The sequence below is a fragment of the Neltuma alba genome, unplaced genomic scaffold (assembly GCF_004799145.2).
Source record: "Neltuma alba isolate B1F8T4 unplaced genomic scaffold, ASM479914v2 tig00013042_pilon, whole genome shotgun sequence".
In the NCBI taxonomy this organism is placed as follows: domain Eukaryota; kingdom Viridiplantae; phylum Streptophyta; class Magnoliopsida; order Fabales; family Fabaceae; genus Neltuma; species Neltuma alba.
The window spans coordinates 30,813-48,797 of NW_021637386.1; the positions used below are offsets into that span (position 1 = coordinate 30,813).

The following is a 17,985-nucleotide window of genomic DNA, read 5'->3' on the forward strand; positions in this document are numbered from 1 at the left end:
TATATTAAGGACCGGAGATAGTATTATACAATTCAAATCATTAACTTCTGGCATAATATTTTAGATGTGTTGTGTCACTCTATTCTATTTCTTTTTTCTTTTTTTTAGATGAAAGGGCAAGCAAAAGCTTGATAGAAGATATAGATGATATCTAGAAATTAAATTCCAAATGTCATCCTAAGAATCTATAAAACCCGGTTGACCGCAGCAACGCTTATCAGCTAAAAATAATCCTGAGTACTCTGTTCTCTTTCTGTAAGTCAAACTTTCATCCCTTATCATCCTGCGTCAATATATTCATCATACGTTTTCGTTTTATATATGTTCACTTTATCCCAACCTAATTACTTAGTAGCGTGTGGATATATAAACTAAATTATTACTGCTATTCATAAACTATTCACCTTATATTTGTGCATTTAATTTTTAATTGAGTTAATTGAAAGAGTTCACCTGGCAGTGCATTGCAATCTTGCATGAAACTAGCTCTGTATTCAATTCCATACGTGATCCCAAATTCTTTAAAATTACGAGTATGAGCATAGCCTTTCAAAGAGAAAATGATAACAAACACTTTGAAGCCGCATCTCATTTTCTTATCCTAGAAAAATTTATTGTTATAGCAGATTGTATCCGCGCGACATTTTTATTTCCACAGTTTCATAACCCATCACCAAAGTTCGGAAAATGCTACATGACATTACCAAAATTCTCCTCCTCTCTAAACTTTTGACATATTTTATTTTTCAAGAAGATATTCTTCCATCAACTTATTGAACAAAAATACATACTTCAGTAACCTTGTCTACAGAATCCCCAAAATGAATAAGGATCAGTTACAACAATATCAAGAGAGGAACTAATGAGGCAATAATGCATATTGAAACTTCACTGTCCGGCAAGAAATACATATGAACCCAACCTTGGAAGACACTGATAATTCACAATAACGAGAACATGTTCTCTCCAGGAGCTAATCTGTGAACCACATTTTCTAATTCGTAAATAAATACCTTACGTGCAGAAATTTATTCGCCCTCATTCAGCACTGGTACTATGAGTGGTTTCATCTGTGCCAAATATACAATCGCCCACCTAGTAACGCAAAGGAAAGACCCATGTGAGCTCGTTAAAACAAGGGGGAAAAAAAATGAACACGATTATTCACATATTAGAATTACTATTATCAGATGACAAAGTTATCAAAAGCAAAATAACAATAAAGTTCATTAATTCAAGGCATACAATTTATATTCGGAAATTAGCTCTCAAAGAATAATACATATGATCTTCGTTTATGAAAACAGAAACATAATTGAATAAAGATATTTTCTTTTCCATGTCCTGTGTCCATCCAATCTCAAATGAATAAGTAAATTACTGTTATGCTTTTCCTTGTAAAATCATGTAGTTAGAATGCAGCTTTTGTATGACACGGCAGTTGTAAGAAACGACAGCCTTCTTTGCTAACTGAATCACAGACTACTCAGAACAGTAACATCACCAGAAGTATATTAGAATACTTTAAGCATACCCATAACCACAAACGAGGTATACAAGCCATACATGTTCCAATTCCTATTCCGACCAGCACAAAACAAAAGAAGAACACTAATCAAGCATGCACTTACATCATCCAGCAACATACTGTTGCAGTGATAACCAAAGTAAGGTGAAACCTGCAGTAGAGTGATAGACGTTCAGTAACATGTAAATGAGAATAACACATTATTGCACAAGTGACGAATTACAAACGCAGCAAGAAATTGGGGTGAACAATCAATGACAACATCAAGCACCGATCAATATTCGGCACAATATGTGCAAGGGCGTATAGTAATATTTAAATCCAGTAAAGGAACTCGTGTGAAGGGTCTTCGCCCTCAGTGATACAAAAATGATAAAGAGTTAATTAAAAGCATGGCAGCAGCAGGACTATATAGTTCTAGCAGCTAAAGATTTGAAGTAAAGTAGTATTTCCGAAACTATAGCCTATTTTCGTTCTCTAGGTTGAGTAAAAATGCCCGTTAAAGTCAATTTATTCTCTGCAGGATGGGCATCAAACTATTTCAATTATTAGGTAGCCTTCTCTGAATTCCATATTGATAGCTGAGTCCAAAATGGTAGAAAATACCATTCCATTTTATCTAAAAAACAAAAAGAAAAAGAAATACAATTCCAGATAAACAATGAAGAGTTATTATCGTCCAGCTTTATCTGCCTTAGTAATGAAAACGCAATTTTCCGCCATTCGCTCAAAAGGTGTACCGTTAAGATGCCAATAACAGAACCCACTTCCAACTTCAAAAAATCGACAAAATTTAAAAATGAAACAGCGAAGGACAAATTAGATCAGGAAACCATAACCGGCTTCCCGTTATGCGGTTAATTCTCTGATAGCAAAAACAGTTAATAAAATAAGGCCATCCCGTAAACCACTCCACACATTAGTATAGAACCCTGAATCAACAAATGCAGTAACTCAAGCGTGCTGGGGACCGGAACATCATCAAATACGTGAGAAGAAATCAAATTAAAGAAAATCCGAAGAACAGTTGAGAGACCAAATATATGCAGATTTCAGAAAGAAACGAAGATGAGAATCATACAAATTAGTAGAAGGTCCTCTATTGCAGCAAATTCTGGTACAAAGGGCCGCAATTATCCCAATCACAACGAAAATTAGCGTTGTTATCAAGAAACCCATGCCGATTATACCAGATCCTAATCAGGATATGAATTCCTGCAACGACGGTCATAGAAAACGAACTAATTTTACATTCCAGTACAACTAGAAACCAAAAAATTACAACGTAAAAATAGTTTCAAGACCGCTTACTATTGAAATGAATCACAGAATCGCCCCTTCAATTGGCGTCCTTGTGCCGAGAAAGTGCAGGAAAAGAAAAAGCAGGATTTAGGAACACGAAGATCTTACCCGGAGATCCGAAGCTCGTCGTCGTTTAGATCTCACGGTGCTGTGGCTTGATCTGCCCACGCACGGCATATAGATCGTCCCATGATTGAATATGAACTGGGTTGGGCTTTAAACCCACTGGGAAAGAAAAGGCCTCTTTTTGTTTGGGTCTTTGTTGGATCCAATGATTTTTAATTTTGAATCCAATTCCATTGGGATTGAGTAATCGAAAATGTAAAAAAGAAAAATTACATCTCAGAATTCGATTTAATATTAAATCAATTTAAAAAGTATAATTATAGTATTTCATAAAAAATACCATTTTAATTAGGTTAGTGATATTATTTTTTGAATTTAGTCGAAATATTATTTTAAGTCTTTAAGAACAATTATAGTTTTTAACATTTGTATTTTTAATTATGTTAAATTAGAGTAAGAATAATATTTCCAAAACGAGGTGTTTAAAAAATTTAGGAAAATATTATCAAAATAAAGAAAGAATAATGGAGAAGAGAAGATAAAAATATTTCTCATTCATTTAAAATACTAAATACATGATATATGTTCTCTTTTAATAGTCACAACTTTATAATTTTAAAAGAATCCACCGATTACATAATAATAAGAGATAACTATAAATCATAGAGATAAAATAAGATAATAAAAGAGATATAAAATCCATATAAATATTATTATATTCATAATACTCTTTTTTAGATGTTTGTTGCATGTTATTACTAGAAAGAAATAGAATTTTTGTATATCAAGAAATGAGATTATTTTAAGTGTTTTCAAAAAAAACCTATTCTTATTTGTTGACTTGAAAAACTATAATACGGATGACATGCCCCATTTATAAATACATTTTCATACATATTAAATGTAGATAATAAAAAATGAAGATTATGTTCGAATGAATAGATAAATGGGGTGAGGGGCATGAAAAATCGCACAATTCTCTATATTCATACTGCTTGTTAGGTGTTTTAATTTTTTTAATTAATTTTTATATTACTTAGAGCTAGAGATTAGTTAAAGATTAGTTAACAATTAACATTCTCATTTGAAGGCGGCAAAAATGCGACGCCGTTGGTTTTGTAATAGGAAGCCGTTTCTTCGATCCACGTAAGATGGAGGGGAAACGCATATAAACGAAATGGAAAAACCTTTCCCCGTCTTTTTTACTTCTTTTCCCTAAAACCCTAATTCTAAAATTGCAAAATAGGATTCTCATTCCTCATCTTATTTCACACCGTAAGATTTCAGAATAATCATGGCCACGCTTCCCCTGTCAAGCCCGACCGAGCTGGTCTCTTCCTCCTCAATTGCCACTCTAATTTACCCCAATGCATTCTCTTCCTCTTCCTTTGTTTCCTGCAACCCCAGAAGAAGAGGTTCCTTCGAACGCCAGAGTCGTCGTTCTCTGTCCGTCAGCTGCTCCTTCGCATCTCTTGACAATGCCAAGATTAAGGTGGTCGGCATCGGTGGTGGTGGCAACAATGCTGTTAATCGCATGATTGGTAGTGGTTTGCAAGTGGGTTTTTTGGTTCTTCTCCCCCTCCCTTCTCTCTTCTTTTTTGGAATTTCAAATCTTCTCCTTTGCTCTTACCCTGATGAAGTTCGGTTATTTAAGAATGCTCTTTTAATTGGGCATCTAGTTAAATGAATTATCTGTCAATGTGGTGCTATCTACCTAGAAGCCTCGGTGTTTTCCTGCATCTTTAAGTGATTACTGATGTTAAACTCTGATTCTTTTTTATTAGGGAGTAGACTTCTATGCAATAAATACTGATGCCCAGGCACTGTTACATTCTGCTTCCGAGAATCCAATTAAAATTGGGGAGCTTCTGACTCGTGGATTAGGTCAGGCACTCTCTCTCATTTGTTTTGGAGCCTCCTTTATTCGACTTTCCTGTGAATCTGAACTTATGTTCATGACTACAATCTATACTTGTGTGGCCTTTGATTGAAATTACTTGATAGAGATGCGCAGGTACTGGTGGGAATCCATTGTTGGGGGAGCAAGCTGCAGAGGAATCACAAGAATTAATTGCTAATGCTCTTAAAGGTTCAGATCTTGTGTTCATAACAGCTGGTATGGGTGGGGGCACAGGATCTGGTGCTGCCCCAGTTGTGGCACGAATATCAAAGGAGGCTGGTTATTTGACAGTTGGTGTGGTTACATATCCATTCAGTTTTGAAGGACGCAAAAGATCCTTGCAGGCAGGTGTCATTTTGTTCTTATTTGGAATATGATTTCATCATTTTATCTATCTAATAAATTACATTTTTAGCATTGTTTGTCATGAATTCATGCTATAGAGAAAATGCTAGAGCCAATGGTAATGTCAGTATGAATATAATGATTAAAGTTCTGAGCTGATAGCTCACCACAGTTAGTATTCTTTGAAAACATTAGTTTGTTATTTGCAATTTTGAAACTAACTATTGTCAGTATGAATATAATGATTAAAGTTCTGAGCTGATAGCTCACCACAGTTAGTATTCTCTGAAAACATTAGTTTGTTATTTGAAATTTTGAAACTAACTATTTAGTTTCATTTGCTCTATCTTCAGGCACTGGAAGCCATAGAAAAACTGCAGAAAAATGTTGACACACTTATAGTAATACCAAATGATCGTCTGCTTGACATTGCTGATGAGCAGACACCTCTTCAGGATGCTTTTCTACTTGCAGATGACGTTTTACGCCAAGGAGTACAAGGAATAGCTGACATCATCACAGTGAGTTTATTGTGAATAATGTAATTATGTTTTCCCAAAAATATGGGTAACCTGTCAAAAGAAAGAGCCTCCAGAAGCCCAAAGTACTAAAGCCCTGCATCCACACATTGTTGCATTCATAATTGAACTTTTACTCAACTAAGACATGTGTATGCTGGTTTTTATCGATAATATTAATGGCTATGTCAGATACCTGGGCTGGTAAATGTGGATTTTGCTGATGTTAAAGCTGTGATGAAAGATTCTGGAACTGCAATGCTTGGAGTAGGTGTTTCCTCCAGCAAAAATCGTGCTGAAGAAGCAGCAGAACAGGCTACTTTGGCTCCTCTAATTGGATCATCTATCCAGTCAGCTACTGGAATTGTATATAACATTACTGGAGGAAAGGACATAACCCTACAAGAGGTGAACAGAGTGTCTCAGGTACTAAATCATTTCATCATATCAGCACTTGTCAAATAAACATTCTGTTATTTACCTCTTCAACCTTCTGAATTAGAAATGTATCATATCAGTACAGAAATTACTCCTAGAATCATGTTGGATAATGGTTATTGATTTTATGTGACTCCAATTTGAGTTCTGCAACGTTTGAATTTTTGATATGCTTGTTCTTTTTTTCGGGGGACTGGTTTTGCAATGTCTATTGTGTCCTTTTAATACTTAATCTGCAATTTTTATCTTATTATTATTTTTAAAGTAATGACGCCAGGAACATTTTGTGTCTTAAAAATTTATCTTTTTTTCTATATTTAATTGCATGGTAAACAGACCTAATAATATTTGACTTGCCTCAATACTGGAGCTTTGAGCCTTTGATGAACAACCCAGCACTTCATTAGAAAAGCAATATAGTTTCTACTTTCATGCAGCTGAGGATCATTAGTTCTTTCTCAGAAGGACCTAATTTAATGTGTAGGATTTTACTATTTTGTTTGCTTTTGATTGACGGTTGCCTTGTGCTGTTTTCCCTGATCATTTGCTTCCTTTCTGCATCCTCTTTCCTCGAGCTCTATCTTGAACACTGGTAATTCGCAGGTTGTGACAAGTTTGGCAGATCCTTCTGCTAATATTATATTTGGGGCTGTTGTTGATGATCGCTACAATGGAGAGATTCATGTGACTATAATCGCAACCGGCTTCTCACAGTCATTTCAGAAGACACTACTAACAGATCCTAAGGCTGCAAAGCTGGCTAATAAGAAGGATGGAGGCCAAGAAAGCAAGGCAATGTCTCCTCCACTCTCAACAGCTCCATCATCTAGAGCATCCTCACGAAGGCTCTTCTTTTAGTTGCTTGCTTAGGTCTTTTTACCTTGTGATTTTATTCTTCTGTAGTCAAGTTTTGCTGTAGTTATTCGATTGTATATTGATCTTGAAGCTTAATTGAGAGATATATTGCTGTCATTTTAGCAGGGTGAGATATGAATATGAAGCATCTGCCTCAGATTCCAAGTTGTGCTTTGTTTCTTTTTTCTTGATACATTCGGTATTAGATTAATCATTTACGAGTAACGCAAACCCTCCTCCGCAAGTGCTGAAACAGTTTTTCCCCCCCCCCCCGGTTCTAGCGACATTGATCTACTATCACATCCAAAGCTAATCATAGTTCACTGAATTCTATCAAACAATAAGATAGATAGATCCTAATTACTTTATTCAAGATTAGTCGAAATTTGTAAAAACAAAATGTGGGTCCTGTGTAATGCAAGTCCAAAATATGAACATTATTTATAATTGATAAATAATATTTCTCGTTATATTTCATGAAATCAGTAAAAATTGATTTATTGCGAATCGAACAAATAGTAATTTCTAATTAATATTCATACCCCTCGTGCCTCCAGCCATCCCCGAGGTATGCAAAAATTTGATATGATGCAAGTAAAATTAATACGTTCAGAAAGACGAGACAAATTGTAGGCAAGCAATGACAAAGATTTCTCTTATATTCATGCTGCAAGAATTTTAAAACAACTTATTTACACAACGATTGAAGTGTGAGGGAAAAATGCTTATTCAAACATATTCACACTACCGTGCTACAATGTTTTTCCCAGAACAATCAAGGACAACTCTGGAACTGTAATAAAATATCAATTGATTGCATACATATTGTTCTCTCCTAGCCTACAAGGACAAACGCGTGCCCAGTAATTACCGGTATAGTATTGCACCTTTCACAAGAATATGGATGCTTCAGCTTTTGGAATAAAGGAGAATACACCGTGACCGAATATTTCATGCACAGATGATAGCAAATGTCCAGCATCGATGTCATCCTTCCAAGCCTGAGCAAGAGTTGCCGATACCTTCCTTGTTGACCTCCAACCTCTCTTCCTTGGTTTCTTTCATTTAATAACTGACGACTCACAGAGGATATGCCGGCATTAGAAGCTACCATTGAATTGGAAAATCCACCTGGCGTGCCTTGCATATCAACTGGCAAGGAGTTCATTGGCATCAAACCTCCAGAAACATCTGTTGCAATTTTCTTCAGTGGAGGTTGCTGCATTAGATTGTCTGTGCTGGCTTTACGTTTGCCTTCATTCATTGGGAAATAAGAAATGGCACAAGGATCAAAAAATTAAAAACTCAAGGTTTAATGTAGACTTAGGAAAAATGAGTACCGAAAGAAGCAACGAAATTGATGGAGAAGGTTAGTTCTAAGGGGAAAAAGTTTAAGGGCAATCACAAACTCATGCCTTCAGTACCCTTTCAATGAAATGCAACTGACATATTGAAGGTTCTTAATCCATCATTTTGAAATTTCTCTCGTAGTGATGTACCAATTTACTACGTTAAGCTTCTTTGGTGAAAAGGAAATCATACTTGGCGTTGCTGTGACCCTTTTCCACAGCCGCTTGAAAAGCACGAGTAGAAGCAGGAGAGAGCATACGGCTGTAGACTTTGGCTCTTTCGTGAATACATTGGCCTGCGGCGCACTGAAATGTTTATGAGTTCAGTAATTAGCCTGAGGGATGTTCCAAGAGAAAAGAACTAGATCCCTATTCAGTAAAACCTATTTATTTTATAGGATGAACTAACCAGCAATGCTCCATAAACTTGCCATGCTTCATCCCTCTTTAATGCGTTTTTCTGTTTCTCAAGTTGCATTTCTGGCTCAAGAAGGAGTAGATATGCCTCAAGATTCGGAAGTATAAGCATGCGAACCTGCTCAAATTGAAAAGACACCATAACTGTCTGAATCCAATATACTGAAGGTCTTACATCACCAAAGAAGAAAACATGCATGCATGCATATGATTGCAATGAGAAACAGGAATTAACAGTTGCATATATTTGAGATGCTAAAGGAGAAGCCTCTTTGTGTCTCTGGTATATCATGTCGAGCTTTTATGTAACTAATCATATTTACTCAAACAGACAGCCACACAGCTCTCTAGTTTGAGTCATAGCTCATAGCCCACAAGAAAGAAATAATTTATGTCAAAACTGAAAACAGCTTCATGAAGGTCAGAGATACCATGTTGGATCCAAGAGCTGCTATCCCTTTAATTGCACCATAATGTTGAGGTAGAGATTTTTTAGGGTCCAAGAAAGCATGAAGCAATGTCTTTGTCACACGTGGCTGAAGGTTATGATAAACATGCCCAAATCTGCGAATTTTCAGACTCAGAGAATAAGATTCAAAATACTGAGGGAACATAGCATGTTTATCATATTTCTATTCTTCTGTAATTTGAATTACTCAGAAAAAATGTCACCCACCCTTTGCATATTGAAGCAACCAGGTTTGCACTGAAGTTTCTGAGTTCCCAGTGATTATCAGATAGTCTATTCCCTAGCCTTTTTGCAACAAGGCAGGTCATAATAGATGGCATCAGTTGATGTAACTGACAATGGAAAGACGATATTAGATGGCCAATCAAATCAAAGTCCATTTGCATTAATTACGGCTAAAGCATTAGTAAAGTATAACAGCCATCCATGTGTGACCCAAAAAAGGTAGAATTGTTTGGTTTATGCATGGTAACTAATAATTAATCAATCTCAGCAGAGTTTCACACGCAAAAGAAAGAAGATAATAATCATCTGGAGTCAGCACGTTATAGATGTAAATGCAGTTACAAAATTAGCACCATACTTACATAGGGCTCTATGTGTATGTGAGGATTTTGCGTAAGGCTCCGAACAAGGCGTATCGAAGCAAATAAAAGATTTAAATTATTTGAATTTCGAGCCACCTGAAATGATATTTGGAAAAAAGGATAAAGTTGACGAAAGGATGGCTTTCAAACAAGATATGTAGTGCACAAGGTCAAGAGAAAACAATAACATTGATAAAATCTTGACTGTACCTGATCAGCAACAAAGTATGAGAAATAAGGAACCAAAGGATGGAGCCCTGAATCTGTTGCCAAGCTAATTAATGCTCTATTAAAGAGAACGGTATTTGGCTTGTTTAATATCAGCTCAGTTATTTTGTTGAAGTAAAGCTGTAGAGGAAAACAAAGTTTATAGAGGTTTACCATAAGAAAATGAAACCCAAAAAAAAAAAAAAAACTGTGCATGCAGTATGATAGTTAGTGCATACCTGAAGCTCTCTTGAAATTACATGTTTAACAGGTAATTTAATATCAACAGGAAGTCCATCTTCCTTATAGTCGGGTTTTCTTGTTTCAAAGGGAGCTGCAAGTAACAATAAAACAGACTGAAGTGACAATGGAAGGGAAAATCAAAGGACTGAAACGACAATGGACAGGAAAATCAAACTTTCCCATCATATTATTATGGCTCGTAGCAATTAAAAGAGAATGCACATTATAAATTCAAAATTTTGCATTGCAAAAAATTAAGAGCATATAGCTGGCAGGTGGTAATGCACCTACATCCGGTGCACTAGGGACATGCATATAGTTTAATTGCACCTCAGTTGATAAAAATACCTTCAATTGGAGCGTTTTCAGGAATTGCAGGCTGTACGCCTTCAATTGCCAGCCAATGAGAGGCAACTGACGTATCAAGAGGTGCTTTTGGCAGTGGTGCTTCAATCACCTATTCAAATTGGGAAAAATGTCAAGATTGAGAATCATTTCAGAAAGTGGCTCGACCTTTTTAGTACACGAATCTTATACTTAGTGGATACTTACATCCTTAAATTCAACATCTTTGTCATCAACGTAGAACAAATCCTTGTGTCCAGCAGCTCTTTTGAACCGCAGAGGATCATTAGAGGTGAAACCATATATTGGCTGATAAATAAACGCAAGAAGTAAATGAAACCAAAAAGAGTATCATGAGAAAAACAGCAATTCCAACATAATGAGAGCAGATTGGAACTGGCATTAAAGATTTTATGGGTAAACACTAAACATAAACACAACACACCAAATAGAGAAGCACATGGTAACTTTCCTAGCATGCTCTACAATTTACCGCCCACACATGCTTATACTGGCAGAGACATGACATCTTTATGTAGATATGCCACCACGGCTTAATAGGTTCCCAGCTCACAAAAGCCAAGCCAGTCATAAAGGACGTGAGTTCATGTGCATGAACTGTACAAAAGTCTAGCCTCTTGGAGCCCAATTTTCAAAGGGAGATTACAGACTATCACGCATGGTCAAATTCACAAAATTTTTGGACCAGCACTGCAGAATTTTTTACCAATCTACAAAGCATCAACGGTGCCATTCACTGTAATACGACATCTCTACCATTGAACTACGGCACATACCAATCACGCACTGAAGCATCATCAAAAATCTTAAACTGAAAAGGTGTGATCCTATAAACTACTCTAACACTTCCTGGTTCCAGCACACTTCTTGTACCTGCTTGTCAAACAAATTCAGAGACATACTTAACGGAACTCCCATATGCAGCTTTTTGAGATTTTGTTTCTGATAGTTATATGATGTGTGTGTGTGTGTGAGTGATGTGAAGTGTAAGAATCTCTCACATGTTTTGACTAAGTTAGATTTATCTATTCATCTATTATCAAGGGTCTTTAAATGAAATTTACATTTTCTTTGAACAAGATCGTAACATTGTTGTGCCGTTCCTTTCCCTTTCCTTTTCCTTTTCCTTTTCTATCCCCACTACGCCGCAACTCCCTCAAGGCATATTTCCAGAGAAGTGTTTCGGGTAAAAAAGAAAAAGAACAAGAACAAGAAGAAGCAATTTTTTATGCAAGGAAAAGAGGAGTGCTTGGATAAGCTGAATTGAATAACAAACATGATGCAAAACAGAAAATAACCCATCTGAATCTGACCGGTTGTCCATGAACTCCTACCTACTAAACCAAGAGATAATAATGGGAAAAAAGCTCGTACGTGTAGAAAGATTTAAGCATGGAACTACCATTAAAATGTATCCATAGTCTTTTCAAATTCAATTCGAGGTTACCATTCCTAACATGTAACTGACACTAATAACAGAGACACAGCAAAAGTAAAGCAACTTACCTCCAGGTTTCTTAATTTAAGTGCACTATCCACATCATCTGACGTAAGAACAGTTCGCTTTGAATGGCGCATGCATTTTATAGACTCCTATACATGAGAATGAACAAAGAGATTTGTCATCCACTAGCACTTTCTACTTAATGACAGCTCTCAGATGGCCCACATTTTACATCTAAATTTGCCCAAACAAGGGCGTTATCGTAGCTGCTTCTTAATAGTTAATACCTGCATAATTTCGCGAACCCTATATTCCACATCGGGAGCGAGAGCGAGGGCGACATCAGGAGACAAATTGGGGATGCCAATGCTCTGCGCAATGACTTCAATTGACTCTTTCGGAACGGCACTCATCTCAATTCACCTTCTTTGCTAATCAATCAATGGTCGCAGAGGCCTTCCACAGATTTGGCAGAACAATCAACAAAAACCTAGCTGAACACTAGCATAATAAATAATTCAGGTTTCCAGTAAATGAAAATCGAATAATCAAGTGGCTATATTTGTCCAAGATTCAATTAGAAGCATTCTGCATTTCCCGTCCTGAATCGGACAGTGTTGGTTGAAATAAATGAAAGAGAGAGAGGAAAATAGGGAATTTGATGCGTTTAGGACAATCAGGACTGTAAAGCGAGGGAAACTTTAAATAAACATTATTTTTTGAAAAAAAATAGATAAATATATTGTTAATTACAGATGTTAAGAACAAATTTTTGGCCACCAAATAAAAATGCTAATAATAGTTAAACATTTTAAAAATATTATAAAATTCATTTTTAAAGACTGTCAAGATGGAAATAAAATTATACGGAGTTATATGAAATATGGGAAGAAAGAACAGAAAACTTTTGAAGAAACTTATATGAATCTTAACGTGACTTACATTATTTATAACATCTTTATATAAATTTTATATAATTTAGATTTAAATAATTATTTAAATTAGAAGTGAATAATGCCAATGAATTTGGGTGTTGTAGCCAAATGTTGTGTTTAAAGAAGTGTTTGAATAGAAACCAAACCATGATTTTAGAAATATTTTTACGGTTTACGAAGTAAATATATGAAAGAATTTGTCTCGTTTTGCAAAAAAGTACTTCTAAATCCATAGTTTTGGATGTTACAAGAAAAACTGCATCCCTTCTTAGAATTAAACCAAGCTGATTATAAAAGCTTTTGCTAGTTTCGTTCCTTGTTTGTAATGAAACTCTTGTAAATATTTTTGATTAATAATACATCTTTTCACTCCAAAAAAAAAAAAAAACTACATCCCTTCGTAATGTAGTTTTTCCCCCCCTAAAACGTCGATTTTTCTCTAAATATCCTGATTTAAAAATTTCTAATTAATTAAACATGTTCACTAACTAAGCAATCTCTTCTAATTAATAAATTTTATTAAAGACCATTCTGAAATTTTATAAGAATTGATTAGTTCTTAATTAATTTTTTTAATATAGATAAAGTTAATAAGTACTTATAAAATACATTGGAGGAGTATGTTAAGAAGCCAGCATGGTTCATACAATTTTGGTTCCAAATAGTCTTAAAAACGATTGACATGTACATGAGCAGTAAATTTTTCATCACTGATGTTTGTTGAAGTTAACCCTACGCAACATACGAACACTTCAAGATAGAATGAATTTTAATTGAATGATCATTATTTTAATAAGATTATTTATTTTAAATAATATCCCATAGATAATTTCAGGAGAAAAAGGAATAATTTGAAATATATAGCAATCCCCTGGAAAAAAATTATTTCTAAGGGATTATTTGAAACAGCCATATCGACGACTTCGAATGCTTTTAACGAGACTCAAACCAAATATAGAGCAATCCATCCTACATTGCCGTAATGAAGAACGTATACTTTCATATTATGCTGGAAAGTAGAGATTCAACCTGGGGCTGCCAATGAATCCATTCAATGCACATATCCACGGAAAGAAGCAAGAAATTTACTCCGATTCATCATTCAAGGTTACCATGACATGTGGAAAAATATTTTTACAATAGTCAACGAATCAATGGAATATTTAGAAGGGCCAAAAAAAAAAAGGGAATATTTAGAGGGAAAAAACTACCCATACCACGCGTTAGGATAACATTTAAAATCTAAATTGAAACCTTCTAGGAAAATCTACCAGAGTTCAGTTTTAAAAAAAAAAAACAGAGAAAACCTACCAGAGTTACGTCCAAAGAAAAATGGCATCCCAGGTTCTGAGATAGGAACCAATATTAATGTCTGGGCCTTCTGGCTAGGAACAAGTGATCAAGTGATCAAGTGCAGGCTTAAGCATTCACACAATTACAAAATAGATAGACAGCAGACACGCACACAACAGTAGAATCTGCCAGTAAGCATATAGTTATCTTACAAAGCCTTCCAAGACTTCAACGACTTCAAAGGCGGTGACAAATCACTCATAAAAAAAGTCAGGAAACCCAGTTACAGTATAACAACTCACACAAGACACATAGGTGAGAGGAGAAGGCAATCGAGTCCCTGAATCAGTATCATTACTTTTTTTGCCAACTCCAGAATCAGTATCCTTACAAAAATTTGATCAACAGAAATATAACACCAACCAAAACCACTATACCAACAACTGCTAAAAGCAAACACAAGCAGGAGCAACCACCCTTCGTACGCTTATTCAAAACTGCCAAGTTCTTCTGCACCCTCTGTTTCACACCACAAAAGGAACAATAAAGGCATGCTTTTTAACCAAAACTTCAACAATATTGAATTATCACTTTTCAAAAGACAAAACAATATCAGTACGGATATATTGAGTAAATTGCAAGTTATTTTATCAGATAAAGTTATAGAATAAAATGTATGTGTTACCCGCAGCCGAGAATCTGTAACATCTACATTGCTGGTCCAAGTCATCCTGACAGGGAAGTCAACAGGATTCAATTTTAAAGACACAGATAAAGATGGGCCAACAAAAAGTAGGAAGAAAAGCACATCTACAATTTGCAGAGAAAGGGAGCATACAATGAGTCTTGTGTGTAAATCCAGTTCTTCATTTACAGCCAGTGCAATATGTTTTGTACTTGTTACAGTCTGCTCCAATTTCTCAAGGCCCTCATCTTGCTCTGATTGAGTAACATTCCAATCAAGATCCAAAGTATAAACTAGAATATATTTGAATTTTCAAACTATTCAAATTAACTGACCGCTCATAATTTGCCGTTGAAGTCCAACAAGTCCACCGTTATCCAAGCCAACTGTTCTGGTCATGGCATCAGCCGGTTTTGTATCTGGTCCAAGCAAACTATCCCTGTTTGCAAAGCCAGACATATTCAATGTTGATGCCATTTGGTTAACTTTTGACCTCAAATTTGCAATCATGTCCTTACGCCGATTCAGCTCCTTGTCAGATCTGTCATCATCAAATGAGGCTTCAGATAAAGATAATGAAACTTTAAGATCTAGGGAAAGAAAAAGGCACTGCCTTTACTATGGCCTCTTGGTTAGTACCAGAATAGAGTATAGCCCTAAAGACATCCCAGCAAAGAGATCACTGTGACAAGGAATATTCTTCAAAACATTAATTTCAAAAATTGAAAGTTCAGAGGATTGGAGTCACCGAACTCTCTCTGCTGTGATAGCAAGACCCATTCTTACTGACAAAAAAAATCAATTATTAAACACTCACATAGGCTGTTTCCCAGGAAGCTTTGACAAAAGGGATTGCAAGCTATCAAGTCTAGTCCCTAATATTGTTATCTTCCTTCTTATAGCAGATGCATGGCGCTGGGTTTCAGGTCCAGATGTAGCAAACGAATTCCGTTCAGAAATCATGCCACTGATATCATCAGCAAGTTTCACGGCTTCATTATACTCCTTCATCCATGAGTCTGAAGACGATGCCATTGGCCTGATAAAAATTGACAAAATAAATCATTGCTAGGTGAAAAGAATACAGTATCTACACGCAAACGGTAAGCAGGATGTCACATTAAGTGATGTAACCTAGAATCTAGGATTATCAACCAAAATTCAAATATTATCTGGCAATATAGAGAACTTTTCCAATCCATATGATAAGCAAGATACATGTTAACAAAATAGTCCAATGTCCAAAAGGATTGCAATCTACCACCCTCTGGATGCATTGAATAACCGTGGAGACATTACAGCAAGCTTGTCTTATTCAACTAAGGTATATTCATCTCAAGCAACAGCACAAACAAATAAATTTCTTCCGGGAAACAACAAATTTTCAAGCAACCAAACAGAATATAAAGAAAAATAAAATAGTTTGCACCGATGATATAAAGATAAGGTGAACTTTATCCACCACTAGATGAATTTACAGTTCTACACCATTCTACTTTAGGTGTTTGGTTAACATTCAAATTACTTCTATAAGTAAAACACGGTATCTCATGGGAGTAAGTTAAAACTAATGCTTGTCACCGAGAAAAAAAAAAATTAAAACTAATGCTCCCTGTATGATTTGCAGCAAGGAAGAGGTATAATTTTATGTTCTCACCAGCTATTGAAAAAGGATAGAAATTCCCATTCAACAGAGAAATTATATGATATTCAGTAAATATTTTGATGTCTGATCAAGTCATCTATACTTCAACAACGTCCCACCGAAGTGATCAATTATATTGATGCACCAGAAGAGCTCATAATTAAAAAAAATTAAGAATTTGAAATTTATACAAACTAGAATTAATTCGTTTGAGGATCGCCCTGGGGATTGGGGGTAGGAGATAAAAGTGATAAACCAAAGTATTCCCAACAACCGTAGGGCCCCCGGGCAATAAACCTCCTAGAACACCATAATTGACATATAAATGAAATCAAAAGATCGGGAAACAACGCATACGTCCCCTTAAAACGCCATTTTCAGCACATTTACATAATGAAATTTGAAAGATTCTGCCCTAAACAACATACATAGGTTCAACAGCTCCAAGATTTCAATTCGAAAGGAAAATCGACCTCCGATCGAACAAACGGAATAGGGCGTACCTTTAAGGAGTCGAGAATTCTCGTCTGGGGGATTCTAGAGGATGGGGGTTCGAGGATGGCGATCAATTTAATATCTTCTACACGCGATCAAGATTCACAGAGCGTTACGTACGGCTCGACCACCAACCGGCGACTTTTGTCCGCTCCCGTCGTCGTCTACCTCGCCCAAGTATGAAGCCTTGCCGTTGAAAATGCTTTATCACCGCCGTGTCGTTTTTCGTGGCGATTGCGCGATAAGCATCGTCACATGCTTCTTTTGTCGGTTTCGGCAGCGATGTGATGCGGGAACGCACAGGGAGCGATTCCTGCTCCCCGCACGTGTTTCATTTCATGATACGTAGCTGGTTTTTTTTACACCAGTTTCATGGTACGCATCAAACCCGATACATGCTACCACACCACCTTTTAACGGTAGTATAGATTCAGTTAGCTAATTTCAAAAAATTAATAAAATTAAAAAATTATTTAATTATAATATATGTTACATGATTTTTTTTAAATATTTATGTGTATAATTAGATTAATTTTTTAAAAAGATTGATTTGAGTAGATTAAGAAAATTTTTAATACTCTTACTATCATGTGATGAAATATTTAAAATGTACAATTAATATAGAGACTAATTTTAAATAAATAAATAAATATAAAAAACAAAGTATATTATCATCTTATATTTATGATTAAATTGAATATTAAGCATAAAAGGTAATATATAATTATATTCATCAAATGAATTAAGAGTGAGTATTCAGTTTTTCGGTCCGGTTATCAGTGGTAACTGAATTAACCAAATAACCGAATAAAGCAAATTTTAAACACAAAACTGAAATCGAACTAACTGAAATATTTCAATTCAGTTAACCAGTTAATCGAAATATATAAATATAAAA

General features: G+C 35.5%; 3 protein-coding genes and 1 pseudogene across 4 annotated transcripts; 1 reads left to right on the forward strand and 3 right to left on the reverse strand.

Annotated features, from left to right (window-relative positions):
* Positions 1–850: 850 nt before the first annotated feature.
* Positions 851–3,042, reverse strand: LOC114733898 (V-type proton ATPase subunit e1). Of its 2 annotated transcripts, none has more exons than XM_028921391.1 (4): positions 2,939–3,042; positions 2,610–2,743; positions 1,632–1,679; positions 851–1,095 (listed from the first exon to the last, which is right to left on the reverse strand). In XM_028921391.1, the coding sequence occupies exons 2-4, from the start codon at positions 2,705–2,707 to the stop codon at positions 1,029–1,031; spliced, it is 213 nt and encodes a 70-aa protein (XP_028777224.1). In that variant the 5' UTR covers positions 2,708–2,743; positions 2,939–3,042; the 3' UTR covers positions 851–1,028. The 2 variants fall into 2 exon arrangements, with proteins under 2 accessions (XP_028777224.1, XP_028777223.1); XM_028921390.1 differs by having other exon boundaries at positions 2,840–2,981.
* A 1,060-nt stretch (positions 3,043–4,102) lies between these two features.
* LOC114733892 (cell division protein FtsZ homolog 1, chloroplastic-like) lies at positions 4,103–7,120 on the forward strand. The gene is made up of 6 exons (XM_028921382.1): positions 4,103–4,451; positions 4,681–4,780; positions 4,911–5,140; positions 5,495–5,662; positions 5,852–6,085; positions 6,701–7,120. The coding sequence occupies exons 1-6, from the start codon at positions 4,191–4,193 to the stop codon at positions 6,953–6,955; spliced, it is 1,248 nt and encodes a 415-aa protein (XP_028777215.1). The 5' UTR covers positions 4,103–4,190; the 3' UTR covers positions 6,956–7,120.
* Positions 7,121–7,748: 628 nt separating this feature from the next.
* On the reverse strand, positions 7,749–12,592 carry LOC114733919 (transcription initiation factor TFIID subunit 6-like; annotated as a pseudogene).
* Positions 12,593–14,580: 1,988 nt separating this feature from the next.
* On the reverse strand, positions 14,581–15,986 carry LOC114733918 (syntaxin-52-like). Its single transcript, XM_028921406.1, is given in 6 exon segments — positions 14,581–14,781; positions 14,948–14,977; positions 14,979–14,993; positions 15,101–15,201; positions 15,283–15,488; positions 15,765–15,986. Coding segments are annotated over 6 exon segments (702 nt in total). The 5' UTR covers positions 15,983–15,986; the 3' UTR covers positions 14,581–14,649.
* Between the last annotated feature and the right edge of the window lie 1,999 nt (positions 15,987–17,985).